The sequence below is a fragment of the Aotus nancymaae genome, unplaced genomic scaffold (assembly GCF_030222135.1).
Source record: "Aotus nancymaae isolate 86718 unplaced genomic scaffold, 86718_ANA_hifiasm-v0.15.2.pri h1tg000003l, whole genome shotgun sequence".
NCBI lineage: Eukaryota > Metazoa > Chordata > Mammalia > Primates > Aotidae > Aotus > Aotus nancymaae.
The window spans coordinates 74936840-74960704 of NW_026988414.1; the positions used below are offsets into that span (position 1 = coordinate 74936840).

The 23865-nt window shown below is 40.4% G+C and overlaps 1 protein-coding gene across 9 annotated transcripts in view; it reads left to right on the forward strand.

The window, feature by feature from the left end:
- PEAK1 (pseudopodium enriched atypical kinase 1) overlaps nt 1-23865 on the forward strand; it is a 301934-nt gene that overhangs the window by 266879 nt on the left and 11190 nt on the right. For all 9 annotated transcript variants that reach the window (XM_064382874.1, XM_064382878.1, XM_064382868.1 and 6 more), the window contains one exon: nt 10073-10818. In XM_064382874.1, the coding sequence (XP_064238944.1) occupies nt 10073-10818 (746 nt within the window). The remainder of the gene's footprint in view (nt 1-10072; nt 10819-23865) is intronic.

The window sequence follows — 23865 nt, forward strand, 5'->3', positions numbered from 1 at the left end:
AGTTTTAGTATATTCACAGAATTTTGTAAGCATCACTTATGTCTAATTTCAGAGCATTTTCATCATCCCAAACAGAAACCCATTAGCAGTCACTGTCCATTCTGTCTTTCCCCCAGCCCCTGACAACTGCTAATCTACTTTGTCTCTATGCCTTTATATATTTCTAGAAATACCATATAAGTGGAATCATATAATATGTGATCATTTTTTACTGGCTTCTCTCACTTAGCATAATGTTTTCAAGGTTTTTCCATGTTGCAGCATACATTAGTACTTCAGTCTTCTTATGCCTGAATAATAGTCAATTGTATGAGTATACCACACTTCATTTATCCGTTCATCAGGTGATGGACATCTGGTTTGTTTCTACTTTTTGGTTATTGTAAATGCTGCTGCTTATGAACATTTGTGTATAAGGTTTTGATGGACATGTTTTCAGTTATCTTGGGTATATACCCAAGAGTGAAAATGCTGGGTCAAATGGTAACTGTATGTTTTAACTTTTTGAGGAACTACCAAAATATTTTCCAAAGTGGCAGCACCATTTTAGATTCCTACTAACAGTTTATAAGCATTTGAATTTCTCCATATCCTCACCAACACTTGCCTGTGTGTTTTATTACAGCTAAGCTAGTAGACGTGAAGTGACGTCTCAATTTGCATTTGCTTCATGAGTGATGATGCCGAACATCTTTTTTTTTTTTTTTTTTTGAGACGGAGTTTCGCTCTTGTTACCCAAGCTGGAGTGCAATGGCACGATCTCGGCTCACCGCAACCTCTGCCTCCTGGGTTCAGGCAATTCTCCTGCCTCAGCCTCCTGAGTAGCTGGGATCACAGGCATGCGCCACCATGCCCAGCTAATTTTTTGTATTTTTAGTAGAAACGGGGTTTCACCATGTTGACCAGGATGGTCTCGATCTCTTGACCTCGTGATCCACCGTCTCGGCCTCAGCCACCGTGCCCAGCGATGCCAAACATCTTTCCACATGCTTACTGACCATTTATATATTTTCTTTGAAGAAATAGCTATGCAAATCTTTTACCCATTTTTACTTGGGTTATTTATCTTTTTCAAAAGAGTTCTTTAAATATTCTGAATGTAAGTCTCTTATCAGATATGTAATTTGAACATATTTTCTCCCATTCTGTGAGTTGTCTTTTTACTTTCTTGAAGATGTCCTTTGAAGCATAAAAGTTTATAATTTTTATTGACTTTCAATCTATTTTTTCTTTCATTACTTGTATTTTAGGTATTATCTAAGAAACCATTGCCTAACACTAGGTTGCAAAGATTTATTCCTACTTTTTTTCTAAGAGTTTTTTAGTTAATTTTTCATACATTTTTAGTTAATTTTTGTGTATAGTGTGAGGTAGGGATTCAGTATCATTGTTTTGCTTGAGACTGCTGTTTCTCTGTTGAATTGTTTTGGCAATTTTGTAAAAAATCAATTGGCCTTAAATATAAGGTTCACATCTGCACTCTAAAATATATTCCATTCATTTATATTTCTGTTCTTATACCAGTACCACATACCCTTGATTACTATAACTTTATAATAAGTTGAAATCAGAAAGTATAACTTTTGCAACTTTATTCTTTTTTAAGACTTTGACTACTCCAGGTTTCTTGTATTTCCATAGAATTTTAGGATCAGCCTTTCAATTTCTGTGAGAAGGCTAGCTGGAATTTTGATAGGAATTACATTAAATCTGTAGATCAATTTAGGGAATCTTTCAATTTAATTATTAGTTTCTTTTAGCAGTGTTTTGTAGTTTTCAAAGTACAAGTCTTACACTAGTTTTGTTTGGTTTATTTCTGGTTACTTTATCCTTTTTGATGGCGTTGTAAATAGAATTGTCTTCCTAATTTTATTTTGGATTATTCATTGATAATGTATAGAAATGAATTGGTTTTCATATATTGATCTTGTATCCTGTAACCTTGCTGAACGGGTGTATTCATTATAATAGTTTTTTTGTGTGTGTATTCCCTAGGCTTCTCAATATATGGGATTATATTATCTGTGAATAATAAGATCATTTTACTTTCCTCTGTCCAATCTGGATTTTTTTTTTTTTTTTTTTTTTTGAGATGGGTTCTCCCTCTGTAGTTCAGGCTGCAGTGCAGTGGTGCTATCTTGGCTCACTGCAACCTCCACCTCCCAGGTCCCAGTTCAAGCAATTCTCCTGCCTCAACCTCCCAGGTAGCTGGGATTACAGGGATGCACCACCATGCTCAGCTAATTTTTATATACTTAGTAGAGACAGGGTTTCACCATGTTGGCCAGGCTAGTCTTGAACTCCTGACCTTGTGATCCACCCACCTCAGCCTCCCAAAGTGCTGGGATTACAGGCATGAGCCACTGTGCCTGGCCTCCAATCTGTCTTTATCTCTTTTTCTTTCCTAATATCCCTGACTAGACCCTCCTTTATAATGTAGAATAGAAATGGGCCAGGTGTAGTGACTCACACCTGTAATTCCAGCACTTTGGGAGGCTGAGGCAGGCAGATCACTTGAGCTCAGGTGTCTGAGACGAGCCTGGGCAACAGAATGAAACCCTGTCTCTGAAAAATACAAAAAATTAGCCGGGCATGGTGGTACATGCCTGTAATCCCGGCTGCTTGAGGGACTGAGGTGGGAGGATCACTTAAGCCTGCAAAGTTGGGGCTGTAGTGAGCCAAGATTGTGTCACTGCATTCCAGCCTGGGTGACAAAGCAAGACCCTGTCTCAAAAAAAAAAAAGAAAGGCCAGGCTCAGTGGCTCACGCCTGTAATCCCAGCACTTTGGGAGGCCGAGGTGGGTGGATCATGGGGTCAAGAGATCAAGACCATCCTGGTCAACATGGTGAAACCCCGTCTCTACTAAAAATACAAAAAATTAGCTGGGCATGGTGGCGCGTGCCTGTAATTCCAGCTACTCAGGAGGCTGAGGCAGGAGGATTGCCTGAACCCAGGAGGTGGAGGTTGCGGTGAGCCGAGATCGTGCCATTGCACTCCAGCCTGAGTAACAAGAGCGAAACTCCGTCTCAAAAAAAAAAAAAAGAAAGAAAAGAAATTTAAAAAGAAATGGCAAGTATGCACATTCTTATCTTGTTCCTGATATTATGAGGGAAACATCCAGTCTTTTATCATTAAGTATGATGTTAGTTCTTTTACAGAGATGCCCTTTCCTTTATCAGATTGGGGATGTTCTCTTCTGTTTCTAGTTCATTGAGTGTTATTATCATGGAAAGGTGTTTGATTTTATCAAATGTTTTTTTCTGCATTTATTGAGGTGATTATGTGAGCTTTTCCCCCCTTTATTCCATTGGCATGGTATATTACATTGATTTTCAGATGTTAAACCAACCTTGCATTCCCGGAATAAATCCCACCTTGTCCTGGTGTATAATCCTTTTTATATGTTACTGGATTCAGTTTGTTATCATATTGTGTAGATTTTCACATCTGTATTCATAAAAGACATTAGTCTCTAGTTTTCTTGTGATGTCTTTGTCTAGTTTTAGTATCTAGGTAATATTGGCTCCATTGAATTCAAGTTGAGAAGCATTCCCTTCTCCCGTTCTATTTTTTTGGAACAGTTTTCAAAGGCTTGTAATTAATACTTTAAACATTTGGTAGATTTCATCAGTGAAGAAAAACCTGGATTTTTCTTTGTGTGAATTTTAAAAAATACTAATTTAATTTCTTTCCTTATTATAGGTATCTATACAAGTTTACTACTTTCTCTCTTTCAGTTATAAATATTTATTTCTTCATTCAAGAAATAGTTATTGATTTTATCCACACCTTGTTCTTCACACAGAGATTACAGCAATTAATATAACAAAAGCTCCAACTGTCTCAAAGCTTAGCATTCTCATATTCTTTCTCTTCTCTTACTCTCATGCTCTCTCTCTGCTCTTCCCTCCTTCTAAATATATATATATATGTTGTCATTTGCTTATATTTAATATAGCTCTATTCCTTATAAAAATATTACTACATGACATTGGTGGAGAAAAGAGGTCCTTGAGTTTGCTGTATATATTACTGTAGCTTATGTAAATTCTTAGATATTCTTGAAGATAGTCATGTGATATATAATGATGTTTTGGTCAACATTGGGCTGCATAAACAACAGTGGTCTCATAGGATTATGACAGAGCTGAAAAATTCCTGTCACCTAGTGACATAGCCATTGTGACATCATAGCACAAGGCATTACTCACATGTTTGTGGTGATACTGGCACAAACAAACCTGCGCTGCTAGTCATATAAAAGTACAGCACATACAATTATATACAGTACATAATACTTGGTAATAAACTACTGTATTACTGGTTTGTGCATGTTCTGTACTATTATCATAATTTTAAAGTGTACTCCTAGTTATTTTTAAAAAGTTAACTGTGAAACAGTCTCAGGCAGGTCCTTCAGGAGGTATTCCAGAAGAAGGCATTGTTATCTTAGAAGATGACACTTCCATGTTTGTTACTGCCCCTGAAGACCTGCCAGTGGGACAGGAAGTGGAGGTGGAAGATCATGACATTGATATTCTTGACCCTGTAGGCCTCTGTCATCACTGTCACTGTCTTCACGTGGTGTTTTTTCTTATAAGGACACCAGTCAAATTAGATTAGGGCTTACTCTAATGACCTTATCTTAACTTGACTACATCTACAAATAATTTATTTCCAAATAAGGTCACATTCACAGGTACCAGGAGTTAGGACTAGTAATATGTGTGTTTGTGTCTTTGTTTTTAACAAAATTGTTTATAAATTAAAAAATAAAATAAACTTTGTTTAAATAGAGAAAGATTTCTAGCATAAAAACACAAATAAAAAATATATATATACATATACATATATATATATATATATATATTTTTTTTTTTTTTTTTTTTTTTTTTGAGACAGAATCTCACTCTGTCACCCAGGCTGGAATGCAGTGGTGCAGTCTCGGCTCACTGCAACCCCTACCTCCCAGGTTCAAGCAATTCTCCTGCCTCAGCCTCCTGAGTAGCCAGGACTATAGACACGCACCACCATGCCTGGCTAATTTTTCTATTTTTAGTAGAGACAGGGTTTCACCATGTTGGCCAGGCTGGTCTCAAACTCCTGACCTCAAGTGACCCTCCACTTTGGCTTCCTAGTGTGCTGGGATTACAGGCATGAGACACCATGCTTGGCCCAAAGAAAAAATATTTTTAAACAGTGTATAGTGTGTTTTAAGCTAAGTGTTACAAGAATCAAAAAGTTAAACAAAATTTAAGTTTATAAAATTAAAAAGTTCCAGTAAGCTAAGGTTAATTTATTATTGAAGCAAAATTTTTAAATAAATTTAATGTAGCTTAAGTATACAGTATTTATAAAGTCTACAGTAGTGTATGGTAATAATATGCAAGGCCTTTATATTCACTCACCACTCACTTAGTGACTCACCCAGGGCTACTTCCAGTCCTGCAGGCTCCTTTCATGGTAAGTGCCCTATGCAAGTATACCATTTTTTATCTCTTATACTATATTTTTACATACCTTTTCTGCCTTTAGATATACAAGTAGTGTGTTAGTCCATTTCCATGCTGCTGATAAAGTCATACCTGAGACTGGGCAATTTACAAAAGGAAGAGGTTTATTGGACTTACAGTTCCACATGGCTAGGGAGGCTTCACCATCATGGTGAAAGGCAAGGAGGAGCAAGTCACATCTTACCTGGATGGCAGCAGGCAAAGAGAGCTTGTGCAGGGGAACTCCTCTTTTTAAAACCATCAGATCTTGTGAGATTCACTGTCACAAGAAAAGCATGGGAAAGACCTGCCCCCATGATTCAATTACCTCCCACCAGATCCCTCCCACAGCACGTGGGAATTCAAGATGAGATTTGGGTGGGGACACAGCCAAACCATATCATTCTGCCCCTTGCCCCTCCCAAATTTCATGTCCTCACATTTCAAAACCTATCAGGCCTTCCCAACAGTCTCCCAAATTCTTAACTCATTTCAACATTAACTGAAAAGTCCATTGTTCAAAGTCTCATCTGAAACAAGGCAAGTCCCTTCCACCTATTACCCTGTAAAATCAAAGCAAGTTAGTTACTTCCTAGATACAATGGGGATATAGGCATTGGGTAAATACAGCAATTCCAAATGGGAGAAATTGACCAAAACAAAGGGGCTGCAGGCCCCATGCAAGTCCGAAATCCAGCGGGGCAGTCAAATCTTAAAGTACCAAAATGATCTCCCTTGACTCCCCATCTTGCATCTGGGTCACACTGATGCAAGTCGTGAGTTCCCCTGGTCTTGGGCAGCTCCACCCCTGTGGCTTTGCAGGTTATAGCCTCCCTCCCAGCTGCTTTGAGGGGCTGACATTGAGTGTCTGTGGCCTTTCCACAGGCACAGTGCAAGTTGTCAGTGGATCTGTCATTCTAGGGCCTGGAGGACGGTGGCCCTCTTCTCACAACTCCACTAGGCAGTGCCCCAGTAGGGATTCTGTGTGGGGCTCCGACCCTACATTTCCCTTTCACACTACGCTAGCAGAGGTTCTCCATGAGGGCCCGACCCCTGCAGCCAACTTCTGCCTTGGCATCCAGGGATTTTTGTACATCCTCTGAAACCTAGGTAGAGGTTCCCAAACCCCAATTCTTGACTTTCGTGCACTCATAGGCTCAACACCACGTGGAAGCTGCCAAGCTTTGGGGCTTGCACCCTCTGAAGCCACAGCCCAAGCTCTTCATTGTCCCCTTTCCGCCATGGCCAGCATGGCTAAGACACAGGGCACCAAGTCTCTAGGCTACACACAGCAGGGGGACCCTGGGCCTGGCCCATGAAACCACTTTTTCCACCTAGGCCTGCAGGCCTGTGATAGGAAGGACTGCTCTGGCATGCCCTGGAGAAATATTTCCCATTGTCTTGGAGATTAACATTCAGCTCCTCATTGCTTATGCAAATTTCAGCAACCAGCTTGAATTTCTCCTCAGAAAATGGTATTTTTCTTTTTTATCGCATTGTCAGGCTGCACATTTTCTTTTTTCTTTTTTTTTCCTTTTTTTTTTTTTTTTTTTTTTTGGTGACAGAGTCTTGCTCTGTCACCCAGGCTAGAGTACAGTGGCGCAATATCTCGGCTCACCGCAACCTCCACCTCCCAGGTTCAAGTGATTCTCCTGCCTCAGCCTCCTGAGTAGCTGGGTCTACAGGCATCTGCCACTATGCCCAGCTAATTTTTGTATTTTTAATAGAGACAGGGTTTCACCATGTTGGCCAGGCTGATCTCAAACTCCTGACCTCAAGTGATCCACCCGCCCCAGCCTCAAAGTACTGGGGTTACAGGCATGAGTTACCACACCTAGCCAAATTTTCTGAACTTTTATGCTCTGCTTCTCGTATAAAACTGAATGCCTTTAGCAGCACCTAGGTAACCTCTTGAATGCTTTGCTGCTTAGAAATTTCTTCCACCAGATACCCTAAATCTTCTCTCTCAAGTTCAAAGTTCCACAGATCTCTAGGGCAGGGCCAAATTGCTGCCAGTCTCTTTGCTAAAACATAACAAGAGTCACCTTTGCTCCAGTTCTCAACAAGTTCCTCATCTCCATCTGAGACCACCTCAGCCTGGATCTTATTGTTCATATCACTATCAGTACTTTTGTCAAAGCCATTCAACAAGTCTCTAGGAAGTTCCAAATTTTTTCTTCTGAGCCCTCCAAATTGTTCCAACCTCTGCCCGCTACCTAGTTCCAAAATTGCTTCCACATTTTTGGGTGTCTTTTCAGCAGCATCCCACTCTCCTGGTACCAATTTACTATATTAGTCCATTTTCACACTGCTAATAAAGACATATGTGAGACTGGGCAATTTACAAAAGAAAGTGGTTTATTGGACTTACAGTTCCACATGGCTGGGGAGGCCTCCAACAAGTGGGAATTCAAGATGAGATATGGGTGGGGACACAGCCAAACCATATCAAGTAGTTAGTACTGTGTTACAATTGCCCACAGTATTCAGTACAGTACCATTTTGTACAGGTTTGTAGCCTACAAGCAGTAGGCTATACTATATAACCTAGGTGTGTAGTAGACTGTATCATCTAGGTTCGTGTAAGTACACTCTATGATTTTTGCATAATGATGAGATTGCCTAACTCTCTCAGAACTTATCCCTATCATAAGCAATGCTTACTATTACAATCCCAGATTATATTGGTGCTTACCATTGACATGCTACAAGGACATGATTTTAACAAAACAAACCACCACCCCTATTCATTATCATCCTCAGCACCATCCAGCGCCTTCTACTCTACATGATCATCAGTAGGAGAATGTATGAGTTTCCCCAGGGCTGCTGTAAAAAAGTACCACAAATGCGTGGCTTAAAACAACACAAATGTATTCTCTCGCAGTTATGGAGGCTAGGAGTCCGAAATCAAGGTGTCAGCGAGGTTGTGTTCCCTCTGAGACATTGGGTGGATTCCTTTCTTGCCTCTATCTGGCATCTTGTAGTGGCCATTAATCCTTGATATTCCTTAGTCTGCATCTGCTTCACTCCAGTCTCTGCCACCAATGTCATGTAGTGTTTTCCCTGTGTCTCTGTCTTCATATGGTATTTTTTCTTCTGGTAAAGCACCAGTCATATTGGATTAGGGCCCAAACTAATGACCTCATCTTAACTATTACATCTACAAAGACTTCCAACAAGGTTTCATTCACAGGTACCAGAGTTAGCACTTCAGCATACCTTTCTGGGGGATATAATTCGACCCATAACAGAGCCTTATGTTCTAACTCTGAGATCTTGAGTAGAGGCCTCATTTTAATAACATGACTAATTTTTACTAGCTTTTATGGAAGTTTCATAGTATATTTCTCTGTCTTTAAAAAATAATGTTTTCTCTCTATTATACAATAGGCCCTGCAGGTGTATTCAGACACACATGTGTTTTATCTTTTTTAAATCATAAATGCTAGAAACTAAGCAGAGATGAATGGTTCTCTAACTAGGGCTTATAAAAGATGTTGAAAAATATTATCTCTCAAATCACAATATATATGTCCACCAAAATAAAACAGAATCACACAAGAGTTTGGGAAGTATTGTTCAGAACAGAAGCTGACTGCTCATATACACTGTTCCCCTTACCACAATCACAGGAATCTTACACGTAGACCAGTTTAAGCAATGTCAGAATCCGTGCCTATAGTAAAATAAATAGCATGGCTTTTGAAATTGCATTCGTGTGTTGGAAAATGTTATATGCATGACAAGTGCTATATACAATACAAAGTAACTTTGGAATTAAAAAGAACAGAATAGTATCTTCTGAGCCCCTGTCTAATGGTCCCATTGCTAGTTTCAATTCTGTTTGAAATAATGCTCCCAAGTATTTTCTTTGTCCACAATGCTATCATCTCTGCTCTGTCACAGTGCAAGTATATTTGAGTGTCTGTCATTCCTTAATATTCTGATGTGGTAAATACAGCATTCTGAAGAGGAGGACTGGAGAATCTGGATTCCTTTTTGAAAACAAAACTTGGCTGGGCGCGGTGGCTCAGGCTTGTAATCCCAGCACTTTGGGAGGCCAAGGCGGGCAGATCATGAGGTCTAGAGTTCGAGACCAACCTGACCAACATGGTGAAACCCTGTCTCTACTAGAAATACAAAAATTAGTCGGGCATGGTGGTGTGTGCCTGTAATCCCAGCTACTCAGGAAACTGAGGCAGGAGAATGGCTTGAACCTGGGAGGCAGAGGTTGCAGTGAGCCGAGATTGCACCACTGCACTCCAGCCTAGGGGACAGAGGAAGGCTCCATCTCAAAAAAAAAGAGAGAGAGAAAGAAAGAAAACAAAACTCCTCCCCCAAACCATTGTCCTTTTCCTAGACAGGGCCAAGATATTATGCATATTTGTTGTTCTCACCAAGGCTTGGATACCTTCAATGTATTGAAGAAATGTTCTCTTTTCCCATTTTGAACTGAAGAGTTGACTTATTCTTACATTCCCATGGCTACGTCACTCATTTCTGCTCAAATTGCAATTATAAAATGAGATTAAAATTTTACTTACTCTTTTCTTTTTATTTCTTTAAAACAATACAGGGCAATCTAGAGCAGCCATGATACCTCCCAAGCAGCCACGACAGCCCAAGGGAGCTGTGGATGATGCCATTGCCTTCGGAGGGAAAACAGACCAAGAAACATCCAGTGCTTCCCAGCCTACACCACCCCCACTGCCAAAGAAGATGATCATAAGAGCCAATACAGAGCCAATCCCCAAGGACCTTCAAAAATCCATGGAAAGTAGTCTTTGTGTCATGGCTAATCCCACCTATGAAATCGACCCTAACTGGGATGCCAGCAGTGCTGGTTCTTCCATCAGCTATGAACTCAAAGGACTGGACATTGAGTCTTATGACTCCTTGGAAAGGCCTTTGCACAAGGAGAGACCTGTCCCCTCAGCAGCAAACAGTATTTCCAGCTTAACCACTCTCAGTGTTAAGGATAGATTTTCCAACAGCATGGAATCCCTATCCAACCGGCGTGGGCCCTCTTGTAGACAGGGCCGAGGCATCCAGAAGCCACAGAGACAAGCACTTTATCGAGGACTTGAGAATCGGGAGGAAGTAGTGGGTAAAATCCGAAGCCTTCATACAGATGCCTTGAAGAAACTGGCTATTAAATGTGAAGACCTTTTCATGGCTGGGCAGAAAGACCAGCTCCGTTTTGGAGTGGACAGCTGGTCAGACTTCAGGCTGACCAGTGACAAACCATGTTGTGAGGCAGGTGATGCAGTTTACTATACTGCTTCATATGCAAAAGATCCGCTTAATAACTATGCAGTCAAGGTAAGATAATATTGTAAATCTCTAAATCTCATGTTAAGTCTTAACCAGTATATTGTTATGGGATAGATTCATTCTGCTTTTTTCCTTTCTTTCCGTCATTCCTCCATTCAGCAAGTTATTGAGCAACCTCTTACCAGATACTGGATTAAGCAGGGGGCTTATTTATTATTTAGAGAAAACAGACATGTAACTTAACAGAATTACAACAGTATTCTGCATGCAAAGATAGAAGTAAACAAGAATTCTACGGGATCTTGGAGGTACCTTGACTCAAACTCTAGAAGTCAAATAAGCCTTTTTTTTTTTTTTGAGACAGAGTTTTGCTTTTGTTACCCAGGCTGGAGTGTGCAATGGCACAGTCTCAGCTCACTGCAACCTCTGCCTCCTAGGTTCAAGCGATTATCCTGCCTCAACCTCCCAAGTAGCTGGGATTACAAGCATCTACCATCATGCCTGGCTAATTTTTGTATTTTTGTAGAGACAGGGTTTCACCATGTTGGTCAGGCTGATCTTGAACTCCTGACCTCAAGTGATACACCTGCCTCGGCCTCCCAAAGTTCTGGGATTAAAGGCGTGAGCCACCTTGCCTGGCCAAAGAAGTCTTTTTCCTGACCAGGTGTGGTGGTTCATGGCTATAATCCCAGCACTTTGGGAAGCCAAAGCAGGTGGATAGCTTGAGCCCAGGAATTCAAGACCAGCCTGGGCAACATGGTAAAACCCTGTCTCTACAGAAAAAAAAAAAAAAGAAGAAGAAATTAGCCAAATGTGGTGGCTCACGCCTATAGTCCCAACCACCCTGGAGGCTGTGGTAGGAGGATCACCTGAGCCCAGGAGGTCAAAGTTGAAGTGAGTCATGATCAGGTCACTACACTCCAGCCTGGGCAACAAAGTGAGACCCTGTCTCAAAAAAAAGTAGGTAACCCTTGAGCTTTGCTCTTTGCAAGGGCTGCCTATATATATGAGATCTGTTGTGTACCTTTCACTGTGTGTTTCTGTCTTTTTTTTAGGCTGGAGCGCAGTGGCATGATCATAGCTCACTGCATGCAGCCTCAGGTGTGCACCACCACACAACTGATTTTGGTTTTTGGTAGAGATGGTGGTCTCGCTATGTTGCCCAGGCTGGTCTCAAACTGGCTTCAAGCAATCCTCCCACCTTGGCCTCCCAAAGTGCTGGAATTACAGGCATGAGCCACCATACCTGGCTTATGTTTCTGACCTTAGTCTCTACCAGCTAAGAGATGCTTGTCTACCTCTGCTCTGTAACTCCTGTGCTCCCTAGAGAAACATTTTTATAGAGGAGGATAACTAATATTTATTGATATGCCTGGAACTCTATTTTTGTTATGTAATTTGATCTTCACATCAACTTTATGAGATTAAGATCTTTTTCTCCATTTGACATGTGAGGAAAATGATGCTCCAAGACGTAAGCTGACTTGGTTAGGATCACACAGCTAGCAAGTAGTAGAGCTGAGTTTTAAACAGAAAGATTTCTGACTTCGTAGCTGCATTTTGTCCATTTTGTCACTTATCAATTTCTTACATGCAGATTACGTATTTCAGATAACCTGCTTCTTCAAGATGGCTAAACTCTTGACATCATTAGCTTCTTCCCTAGGTTACTTTAAGAGAGTAACAATCTTTGAGCCTCAGTTTCCTCCTCTTTCAGATGTTTACAGTGAGGGGAGAATCAAGTGAGATAATGCTTGTGAAAAGTTTTTGAAAAACACAAAGCCCTATGTAAACTTAAGATAATGTTCTCCATTCCCATAGTCCCTTTTTACTGATTCTATTCACTGGTTCAAAGCCAATTAACATATCTAAATGACTTTTACATGTTAATTTGGCTTAGAAAGACCAGATGGTATCTTAGTATGTTAATGGATGAGGTAAATGATTGGCCTTACCTGTCTATCAAGACAGAATGTATGTTTGAAACAGACCTTCAGCTAGCTGCTACCCTCTGCAGTTGCAGTATCTATACCAACTGACTGTCTGATGTCACTGGCAGAGTAACCCTGTGCTCCAGCCCACACTTTTTATATTCAACTGAGGGATAAACTGTAAGGAGGGGATCTGGATTCAAGTTAATACATTACTATTGAGTTTTAAAAGGCATTTTGAGATTCTGTATAGCACTCAAGAGCTGTTATATAAATTGGGGTTATGATGCCTTATCTATCTTGGGCCCTTATTGCTGCAAAATCACCAATGCAGGATGAGTACCTGTTTCAAAAGGGACATTGAACTATCTGTTCCTTGAAAACAATTGAGAAGTAGGGCTTGACTAACTTTATGTATTATTGCCGTGCAATCTTGTGTCTTTCCCAAATCAATGGTCTGGTATTGATTTCTTTGCTTGTAATGATGCAAAACCAATCTCCAAAGAACAGGTGGCAAGTGGTTATATACTAGGAGTTGTTGGCAGGTTTGGCAAAGGATGTTTTACACTAAATGCTAAATATAAATGTCTCTTTTAAGACCCTCTGGTATTTCCAGAAGTGCCCAGTTGATTGTACAACCTTAGAGGAATAAGCTACTAGGGCTCTGTGAACCTTGCCTTTGCAGAGATAAGCAAAAGAGAATAACAGTTGGCCCACACAAACAACTTTTTTCTGTTTGTCTTCTTAAAATATCCCTTCCATACTAAGGGAATTTAGAATAGTCTAATAGGGTAACTCTCTTGAAGAGACTAAAAGTTCTTTAAAATGTTGCAAACAAAAGTGAATGGTAGGCCAGGCATGGTGACTTACCCCTATAATCTCCGCACTTTGGGAGGCTGAGATGGACAGATCACCTGAGGTCAGGAGTTCAAGACTAGCCTGGCCAACATGGCGAAACACTGTCTCTACTAAAAATTAAAAAAAAAAAAAAAAAATAGCCAGTCATTGTGGCCAGCGAAAGTAATCCCAGCTACTCAGGAGGTGAGGCAGGAAAATTGCTTGAACCTAGGAGGCGGAGATTGCAGTAAGCTGAGGCACTGCACTCCAGCATGAGCAACAGAGGGGATAACATCTCAAAAAAAAAAAAAAAAGTCAGTGGTAGAATTTAGCAATTTGAAAGCCGAAGGACACCACCCCTCCTCCTTAAACACCAAATCCACTGCAGTCATAGAGCACTACTTTGTGTGCTGTTTTAGTTGGCTCAGTTTACATAACAACACACCATATTCTATATGGCTTAAACAACAGAAATTTATTTTCTCCCATTTCTGGAAGCCAAAAAATTCAAGATCATGGTTCTAGCTTAATTGCTTCCTGGGGAGGGCTCTCTTCCCGGCTCACAGCCAGCCACCTCTCTTTGTGTCGTCACGTGGCAAGGAGGGAGGGAGAAAGGAAGGAAGAGTGTAGCAGGAGGAGCCTATGCACTGGTGTCTCTTCTTAAAAGGACACCAGTTTTATTGTATCAGGGCCCCATGCTTATGACATCATTTAACCTTAATTACCTCTTTGTAGGTACTGTCTCACTTTGGGGGTTAAGGATTCAACATATGAATTGGTGGTGGGGAACATATAATTTAGCCCATAGCACTCTACCTCTAACCTACCCTGCCTCAGAATTTCTGTCCTTCTAACATGGAAAACACATCTTAACAGCTCCAAAAGTCTTATTTATGACAGCATCAACTCTAAAATCCAAAGTCTCATCTTAATATCATCTAAATCAGATATGGGTAAGAGTCAAGGTATGATTTGTCCTGAGGCTCTCCAGCTGTGAACCTGTGAAACCACAAGTTACATGCTTCCAAAATACAACTGTGAACAGGCATAGGACAGACGTTCCCATTCTAAGAGGAAAAATTCAGAAGGAAGGAAGGAGTGATGGATCCCAAGCAATTCCAAAACCTGGCAAGTCAAATTCTATTAAATCTTTGGCCCAAGAATAATCCTCTTTGGTTTGATACTCTCCCCTGGAAGCCCACTGGGATGGCAGCATCACTACCATGGCTTCTCATAGTGGCCCAGTACTGAGGCACTGGTCATGGTTATCCTGGCCTACCAGATCTAAAGAAACAGCTTCACTATTTGAAATTGAGGATGGAACAGCCTTGCCTACTGGGCCTTTGGTGGGAAAAGCAGCCCTGATGTTTCTGTATCACTTTCAGGGTCATTCTTCCCTTTCCTTGAAGAATTGTACATTTGCGTGGCCAAATAGCTCTCTGGGCTAGTCCTGTAGAATCCAAGTTCAGTAGCCTTCCTTCATTTTGTCCCACTTTGTCCCTTTTAATTCAAACTGACAATGTCTTTGCTGGTATAATTCCATTCTTATCCCTGACTTCTGCCGAGATGGCTGAATGAGTCCATAAATCACACCCTCTTCTCTTTATCAAATAGTTGTTTAGCCACCCCCTTGGTATTCTCTTAGAACAAGCTTTCACTTTTTTTATTTTGACATGAAGTCTAGTTCTATCACCCAGGCTGGAGTGCAGTGATGCAATCTCAGTTCACTGCAACCTCTGCCTCCTGGGTTCAAGTGATTCTCCTGCCTCAGCCTCCCGAGTAGCTGGGATTACAGGCGTGCACCACCACGCCCAGCTAATTTTTGTATTTTGAGTACAGAAAGGGTTTCACATGTTGGCCAGGCTGGTCTCGATCTCCTGACCTCAGGTGATCCACCCGCCTCGGCCTCCCAGAGTGCTGGGATTACAGGCATGAGCCACCACACCTGGCCTCACCTTTTCCACAGTATGGATAGACTGCAAATTTTCCAAATCTTCATGTTCTGGTTTCTTTTTGCTCAACAATTCCTTTTTCAATTAGTCTCTCCTTTCACATTTTACTATAAGCAGTCAGGAGGAATGAAGTCACTCCTTCACTTTGCTTAGAAATCTCCATTTCATCTCTTGCAAGTTTTGTCTTCTACAAAACACATCCCAGCTAAGTTATTTGCCACTTTATGACAAGGATTGCCTTTCCTCCAGTTTCCAATAATGTTCCTCATTACCATCAGATACCTCATTGGAATTGCCCCTAGCATCCATATTTGTAGCAGCTGTCTGTTCATAGTTATCTGGGCTTTTTCTCACATGCATCTCAAAACTCTTCTAGCCTCTACCCAGTTCCAAAGCTGCTTCTACCTTTTAAAGTATTTTTACAACAGCACCCCACTTCTCAATATCAAAATCTTATTCTGCTCAGGCTGCCATAACAAAATACCGTAGACTAAAAAGCATAGATTTATTTTCTTACAGTTCTTGAGGCTGGAAAACCCAAGATCAAGGTTCTGGCTGACTTGGCTTCTAGTGAGGGCTCTCTTCATAGCTTACAGATAGCCACCTTCTCACTGTGCCCTTACATGACACACACACAGAGAGAGAGAGAGAGAGAGAACAAGAAGCATGTGCAGGAGAGAGAGAGAGAGCGAGAACAAGAAGCATGTGCAAGCACTCTCCAGTGTCTCTTCTTTTAAGGACACTAATCCTGTCACATCATGGCCTCACTCTTATGATCTTTTTTAACTTTACTTACCCCCTTGTTGTCCCTGTCTCCAAAATATAGTAACTTTGAAGGCCAGGGCCTCAACATATAAAGAGGCAGGGGAGAGAGACCATTCCGTCCGTACAGGTGTCATGTTTGTCTTTGTTACAAAGTAGGTGGTTTTAACTCAGGACTTTTCCTGGATTTGAGTTATTCTAATCTTCATTCAACATCATTAGCTTTATTATTTGTATTGGTCTTAAATGAAAAGGCATCACAGCACTGAATAAAGAGTTTTGGAGTCAGCTGACCTGGGTCCAAGTTCTGAAGATAATCACTGTGTATTTTTATCCCAGTCATATACCTCTCTTGGTTTTCACATCAGTGTCTATTAACTGCCCTACTTACCTCAGATGATTGTTATAATACATTTGTTTATGTAGTGAAACTACTTTTATAAACTATAAAGTACATATAAAATGTACTAAAAGGCATTATTGTTATGAAGAATAATGGAAAATTGCTGCTCAGCATTCTATAAATCACTCACTATTCTTCTTTAGCATTAGGCATTGGCTTGAGCGTATTTAGATATTCCTTCTCATTACCTCAAAGAGGTAAACATCTTTGTTTTTCCTTAAAATTATGAGAAAAAGCTACAAACAGCTTCAAGGATTTAAGTACTTCCAAAAATTGGAAACAAACGAGGTACCTTACATTAAGAAAACAATATAACAAATTATGGCACATAAGTCCAATGGAATGTTTGTAGCTATTGAAAGTGGTAATTATGAAGACTTATAAAATTATGAAAAACACCTTTTAAATATCACATGAAAGTAGCAGAATACCAATAGTATGATCATAACTTGAAGAAAATTACCTACAAAATGGTAATACTCAAATGATCCCTGTGTTAAGGTGGTAACAGTTATTTTGATTACTTAAAAAATGATGTCATAATGTCTTTTCAATTAAAAAACAAGAATCAGAGATTTTTGGATCATTTGACACTAAGCTTCTTGAAAACAGGTATCCTTAGTTATTCATCTCTATAATCCCATCCTCTAGTACCAATTATAAACAGCACCTGTTTAATGCTACCCGGCTTTTGTACACTCTGATTCCTCTGTCTGGATTGCTCTTCTCCTGGGAGGCAGTATAATTCAATAAAGAACTTCTGCATGTGATCTGCTGTAACCTATTTCAGAATCACCTGAGGGATCCTCATTAAAAATGTCATTTCCTTGGCCCTATTCCATACCCACAGAATCAGAATGGCTGGCAGGAAGGCCTTGGAAACTGCATTTGTAGCAAGTACCACAAGTGGTTCCTATGTACAAAATGTGAGGACTGTTAACAAAGTGGCTAAGAATTTAAGCTTTTAAGTCCAACAGACCTGGGTTAAAACCTGGCTTTAGCTACATATTAGCTGTTACCTTGGCCGTTACTTGCCTTTTCTATATCCAGTGTCTTTATCTGTAAAATGGAAAAAATACTTCAGGTCTTCTTAAAACAATTGTAAAAAATCATATATCACGATATCTATATATCGCTATATACATAATAACTTCTATGATTTTTTACAATTGTTTTAAGAAGAATTGTTTTAAGCGATATATATATATTTATATAGCGATATATATATATATCGCTATATACATAATACACACACACACAGTGCTGAGAGCATCATTTGGCACAAAGTTAAGCATTTAGTAAACATTAGTCATTCCTTCCTTTTCACATACCTACGAAGCTCCTATGTGTTCTTAAAGAATCCAGCTCCGAATCTTCTTCTTTAATCTTCTGAGCACATGTTGCACGCTATACCTACTGGATTTCTTAATCATTGCATTATCATGAGACAGCTGTATAATTAACAAGAACACAATTCCTCTCCCCACTATTATACCTGGCCTTCTCCATGGTAGGGACTATGGCTTATGAATTCTTTTATCCTTAGCATCTGCTACAATATCATGTACACAGTGGGCATTCAATAAATATTTCTTGACCTTTCAAAAAATGTTTACTCTATAAAACATTGTGATATTTGTGGTAGTTTACAGAAATACATATGAGTCAAACGAAGACCCTGTCCTCAAGAAGCTTATATTCCATTGGGAAAGACAAAGGCATAAATAATAGCTCTTAAACAAAACAGATTATAATGAAAGTTCAGAGTGGTATGCAGAGATATAAAGAGAAATGAAGATTAATGAATGGAAGAAGTTGTTAACACTTATCTTGGGGCCAATAAGAAAGAGCCTCTTGTATCCACTTTGCTATTCTTTGTGGCAAATGCAATATATTGAGAGAATAGTGGAAAATTAGCTACAGAGAGATTAGAGACCAAATTTAGAGATTTGAGTGATCAGCTTAAGAGGTTAGACTTTATTTTGTGTTTTGTGGGATGCCACTAAGGATTTTTAAACAGAAATAACATAAGATTTTGGAAGACAACTATGGTAAGAGAGGCCAGAAGGACTGGAAGCAAGGAAGCCAGTCATTACGCTACTGTAATAGTCCAGGTAAAATGAGACCCTGACATAGGGCAAATGAAAAGAAGGGGCAGATGGTGAAAGAGCTGAGGAAGGCAGTGGACCATGTCTGGTTTGAGTGTAGGATTAGGGCAGTGATGGTAAAATTTCAAGGTAGAACCACCTCCAAGAGAATGGTGATGCCCATGAGTTGAAATATGAATCAGAAAGATGAGATCTCAATGGGATATGCCCCTAGGGCAGCCAAGTTGAGAGAAGCCCAGGAGCCAGGTAAAAATATGAGTTTGGTACTCAGAAGAGAGCTCAAGCCTAGAAATGTGGTCATAGACTTGATTTAGTTAAAACTGTGGGACTATATGAGATCGTAATGGAAGAGTCTGCAAAGTGGGAAAAGGCCCACACATCTAAATGACCCAAAGCAGGAGCAATTGGAAAATCTGTAGCAAAAGGCAGGTCCCTACAGGCCAGAGAGTCCAAGGTTGCAGAGGGCTTGAGCAGAATGAAGACTCAGAAGAAGGCAAGAATTTAATCTCTTGTAAACCTCTAGAAAATGCAATGTTGGTAATGATGGGGTTGAATGCCAGACACACTGAGTTAAAGAGTGAATAGGAAGAGGAACCTGTGAAGGCAGTGAGCACAGCCTACTTTTTAAATAAGTGTTTTGATGAAAGAAGAACCAAATTGATTTCCAGACAATATTTAACTTTCAACTCCCATTTTCTGTCTCATCCATGTCTTCTTTTATCCTCTCATCACCATTTAATGAGCCACCACCCAGCAGATTGGATTGTCTGTCTCTGTGGGCTACATATTGGCTGGCCTCTAGCCCTTAACTTAAACATTCCTGCTCTCAAAATAAAACTTAACACAAACGTAAGCCTGAACTTAACTTTTCCTGCCCTCTAAATAAAAATCAAAGAATCTGGATAGGTACTGACCAAGCATAGAATCCTCATATCCTTATAGTAGACTAAATCCTCATATCTAAATCCATAGTAGACTAATCCTCATATCCTCATAGTAGACTCAAGCCAATTTTACAAGGGCCTTCACCATTCTACACAGTGGGAAACTAAGGCCAGAGAGGAACAATCACTTCTGCATAGGGATACCAGCTTCATGGCAGGCCAGCTCCTGACTCCTAGGTAGAACCTCTCCTATCATATCATGCCTAGAGCAGTAGTCATTTAATGGAAAAATAGCCTTTTGCCTAGAATCCGGATGGAGAGTTGGCAAAATTATGGCTCCGTATCACTGAGATACTGTTTTTTCATTGCACTCCAAGTACTACCATGTGAGACCACAGAGGAAATTTGGATGCAGTTACTCTGAAGAGGATGCTAAAAATTTCACATAAGCAAAAAGTATAAGTTTCTGAGTTACTTTCCAACACTTTCAGAATTGGGGTAGTAGGTGTCTTTAAAGTAGTCCCAGTCTTTGTTCTCAAGGATAGAGCACACAAAACTCAGTAAAGATGTACACTTCCCTGTTACAACAGTGGGGCTGCTTCCTTTCTTCCAGCTATGCCAGAATCTTATTAAAAGCTTGTAATAAAGTAGAGGTGAACTGTGGAGACCAGCATCTTTTACTGCATTTTTGACTCCAGAGTCTCTGTTTATCTCATTGGGTGGATGCTGACAAAGCAAGTTACTAAATGAAAAAGCATTACAGGAATAACTATGATTGGTAGGAATTTACAACTAGTTCAGACTATATACACAGGCAATTAATTACTGGCTTAGTGGTGAGGATAAAAGCTAGAGGGGAAACCACTTCCACTTTCATAATTCAACATAAATAGTTTTAACAGTGAAACTTTACAGAAAGTGATTGATCAGCAGCCAACTACACATACTCATGGCCATCCTAGGTTGGTGTCCATTTCGTTTCAGGCTCAATGCATACAGAAGCACCTGAGTCTCAACTGCGAATTGATTTAGGAAGGAGAGGTTTTGAGTGTTCACGTAAACTTGGAATCACGATGAATTGTCTACTGAGAAAAGGGAGCATGGCTTTAATTAATGAGGTGAGAGGATACAGTTGAGAACCACAAGTTGGAATTCAAGTTAATTGAATTCCTAATCTGGGCCATGAGCTGGTTATTGGACTGCTCTGTGCCTCAGTTTCTCTAGTGTGAACATCGTGGTCACCATTCTGTCAGCGTAAGTTACTGGTTCAGGAACACAAGTTATTTTCTTTGGATACACATGCTGAGTGGGAGAGTGAAAAGATTTGATGAGTACAAGTCACAAATAAAATGATAAAATCTTACACGGTTGTCTTCTTGAATTTCTCTTCTAGGATCCATAATCAGTTTCTCAGGCATGCGAACATTTTTGCAGCATTTCAAACTGTAAATTACCTGGCCTACCCGACAGTTCTCATAGCAGATTCCTACAACATTGAGTCCTGAGTACTTTGGGCCCACACGGCATTTTATATATTAAACACTTAATCTATTTTGAATGTAGTTGTAACAGCATTGAGTGTGTGTGGGTCTTAGCTCTGTAGCAGCAAGTACAGCAATACTCCTCCTAGGCAGATCAAGGAATTGAGGTCAATTAGTGATCAGCCTGTATTCTTAGAGTGAGGTTATACCAAATACTGGATATCAATTTAGAAGTTACAGGGTTTCATTCTACGCTCTCTCCCATTTGCAGTTGTACTTTTGTGTGATGTGACAAAATAGCACAGATGGTGTAATGTGTGTTATCTTTAATGTTTCTCATTTTCGTCCCTCCACAATTCATTCCCTGTAACATCCGTCTCACTTAAGGTTCACTGAGGCACTATAAAATGCATAGAGTGAGATGGAAATGAGATTCCCTGCTGATAAACTGGAAGTAGGTTGAAGGCATACTGGGCCCATAATGGAAAAATCAGTTAACGTAGGATATTTTTGAAGAGTCTTGTATTTTGTAATTATTACTTTATTTGGGGCAAAGGAGAGAAAATTGAATAGAATGACAAAGAGCCATGTTGTTTTGTGTAGTTTTGTGCAGTACAAAATCAGTGAGGCCCCAGGGCAGCCTGGACTCAGCAGACAGCCCCACTGATCAGATTTCACTCATTTGTGTAGTCAGGTCATTCATGAATGTATATTATTCAGATTTGTATGCCATTGCCCCCACCCCATCACCTTGCCGACTTTTATCTGTTTCATAAAAGCGGTTCATATATTCTACCTAAGTCAATAAGCCCTGTGGCAGCACTGGCGCAGCTGTTGCCTTTTCTCAGAATCTTTTACAGACATATGGAACGTGTACTATGTGGCTTGCTCTGTGCTAGGTCCTAAAGATACAAGTATCTGCTTGTAAGATAGACAAAACATGTCAGAGGAGGGAGAAAAGGGGGCAAGGACTGAAAAACTGTTGGGTACTATGTTCAGTACCTGGGTGATGGGATCTGTTGTACCGCAAACCTCAGCATCAAGAGATAAACCCAGGTAACAAACCTGCACATGTACCCCCTGAATCTAAAATGAAAGTTGAAAGAAATTATAAAAAACAAAAATTTTTAAAAGATAAAAAATGTGATAACTCCAACATTAGAGATATGTACAAGATACAGAAGTAACACAGAAAGGGGGTTTAGGGTATTTAGCACTTGCTCTTTCTGACAAAAATACCTGAGGAGGCCTTTAAAAGAAGTAGGAGGCCTGGTGTGTTGGCTCACACCTGTAATCCCAGCATTTTGGGAGGCCAAGGTGAGTGGATCACGAGGTCAGGAGATCGAGACCATTCTGGCCATGGTGAAACACCCTCTCTACTAAAATACAAAAAAAAATTAGCAGGGGGTGGTGCCGTGCGCCTGTAGTTTCAGCTACTTGGGAGGCTAAGACAGAGGAATCGCTAGAACCCGAGAAGCAGAGGTTGCAGTGAGCTGAAATGGAGCCACTGCACTCCAGCCTGGCAAAAGAGCAAGACTCTGTTTCAAAAAAAAAAAAAAGTAGGAATCCCTCAGGCAGATGAGGGGTGACAAGGAGCCCCAAACTGAGAGAACGCCTGGTGGGTAGAGTGGGTGGCTGACTGCAGATAGTTGAATATAGTAAAAGCAAATGGAACAGAGGGGGAAGTAGGACTGGAAAGGGAGGCAAGACCTGGACTTTATGCTGTGAGGATAAAGCGGAGCTGCTAGGAAGTTTAAATAAGCAGGAAATACCAGCTGTTGTTTTTTAATGGCTCTGTAGCCATGTGGAAGGTGTATTTGAGGGGATCACATTAGAGGCAGGGAGACCAGTTGGAAAGCTTTTGTGGTTGTCCAGGCAAGTGATGAACGTAGCAATAGAGATGGAGAAAAGAGGATAATTTGAAAGTTATTTAGGAGAAAAATCAGTAAGAGTTGGTAATTAGCCATACGGAGTAAAGATGCAGGAGATATCCAAAGTGAATTTGGTTTCTCATCCAGGTAACAAAGCCATTCATCAAGAAAGGGAGTACTGGGAGAGCAGTGAGTTTGGTGGGAAGAAGACTTCAGGTTTGGTTATGTTGAGTTTAAGGAATCTGTGGGTTGGGATATATATGGGAAGAAATCAAGTAGGTCATTGTATAGATGAGTCTAAAGCCCAAAGACAAGTGTGCATTACAAATGTAGATACGGAAGTCAGTATTGTATATGAGATGGTTGAAGCCATGAGCAAGCTTGCCGAACAGAGTGTGTCAATGAAAAACTAGGATAGAGAGCAGACCCTCCAAACACCAGCACTTCAAGGAACCTTTGGGGAAAAGGGTCAAGTGAAGAAGAACCATGCCATTCAACGACAGATTAATTCCATAGTCATATCAACCAGTTTTGCAAAGGTCCACCTTTCCCGCATCCCTCTGACTTAGCTGCCTTAAACAGAATGTCTGTTGTTGAGAGAGCAGCAAGAGGTATGTCCTCTTCACAGGCCCCAGGCTCTGTGGGCGTTCTGAAAGGCTCAGTGGTGTTAGAGAGCACTACCTTCTCCCCAGCTGCTTTTAATGGGACTTTACAGCCAAAGCCCCTGACGGTCTACTTTTTAGAAGTTAGCTATCTAGGTTGCAGTTATCACAAACATAAACGCTTTTTAATGACAAATTTGCCTCAGAGGTATGCAGAGCGGTTGTCGTGAGCAACATGGGAAACGAGCCCCTGAACTGAAATGA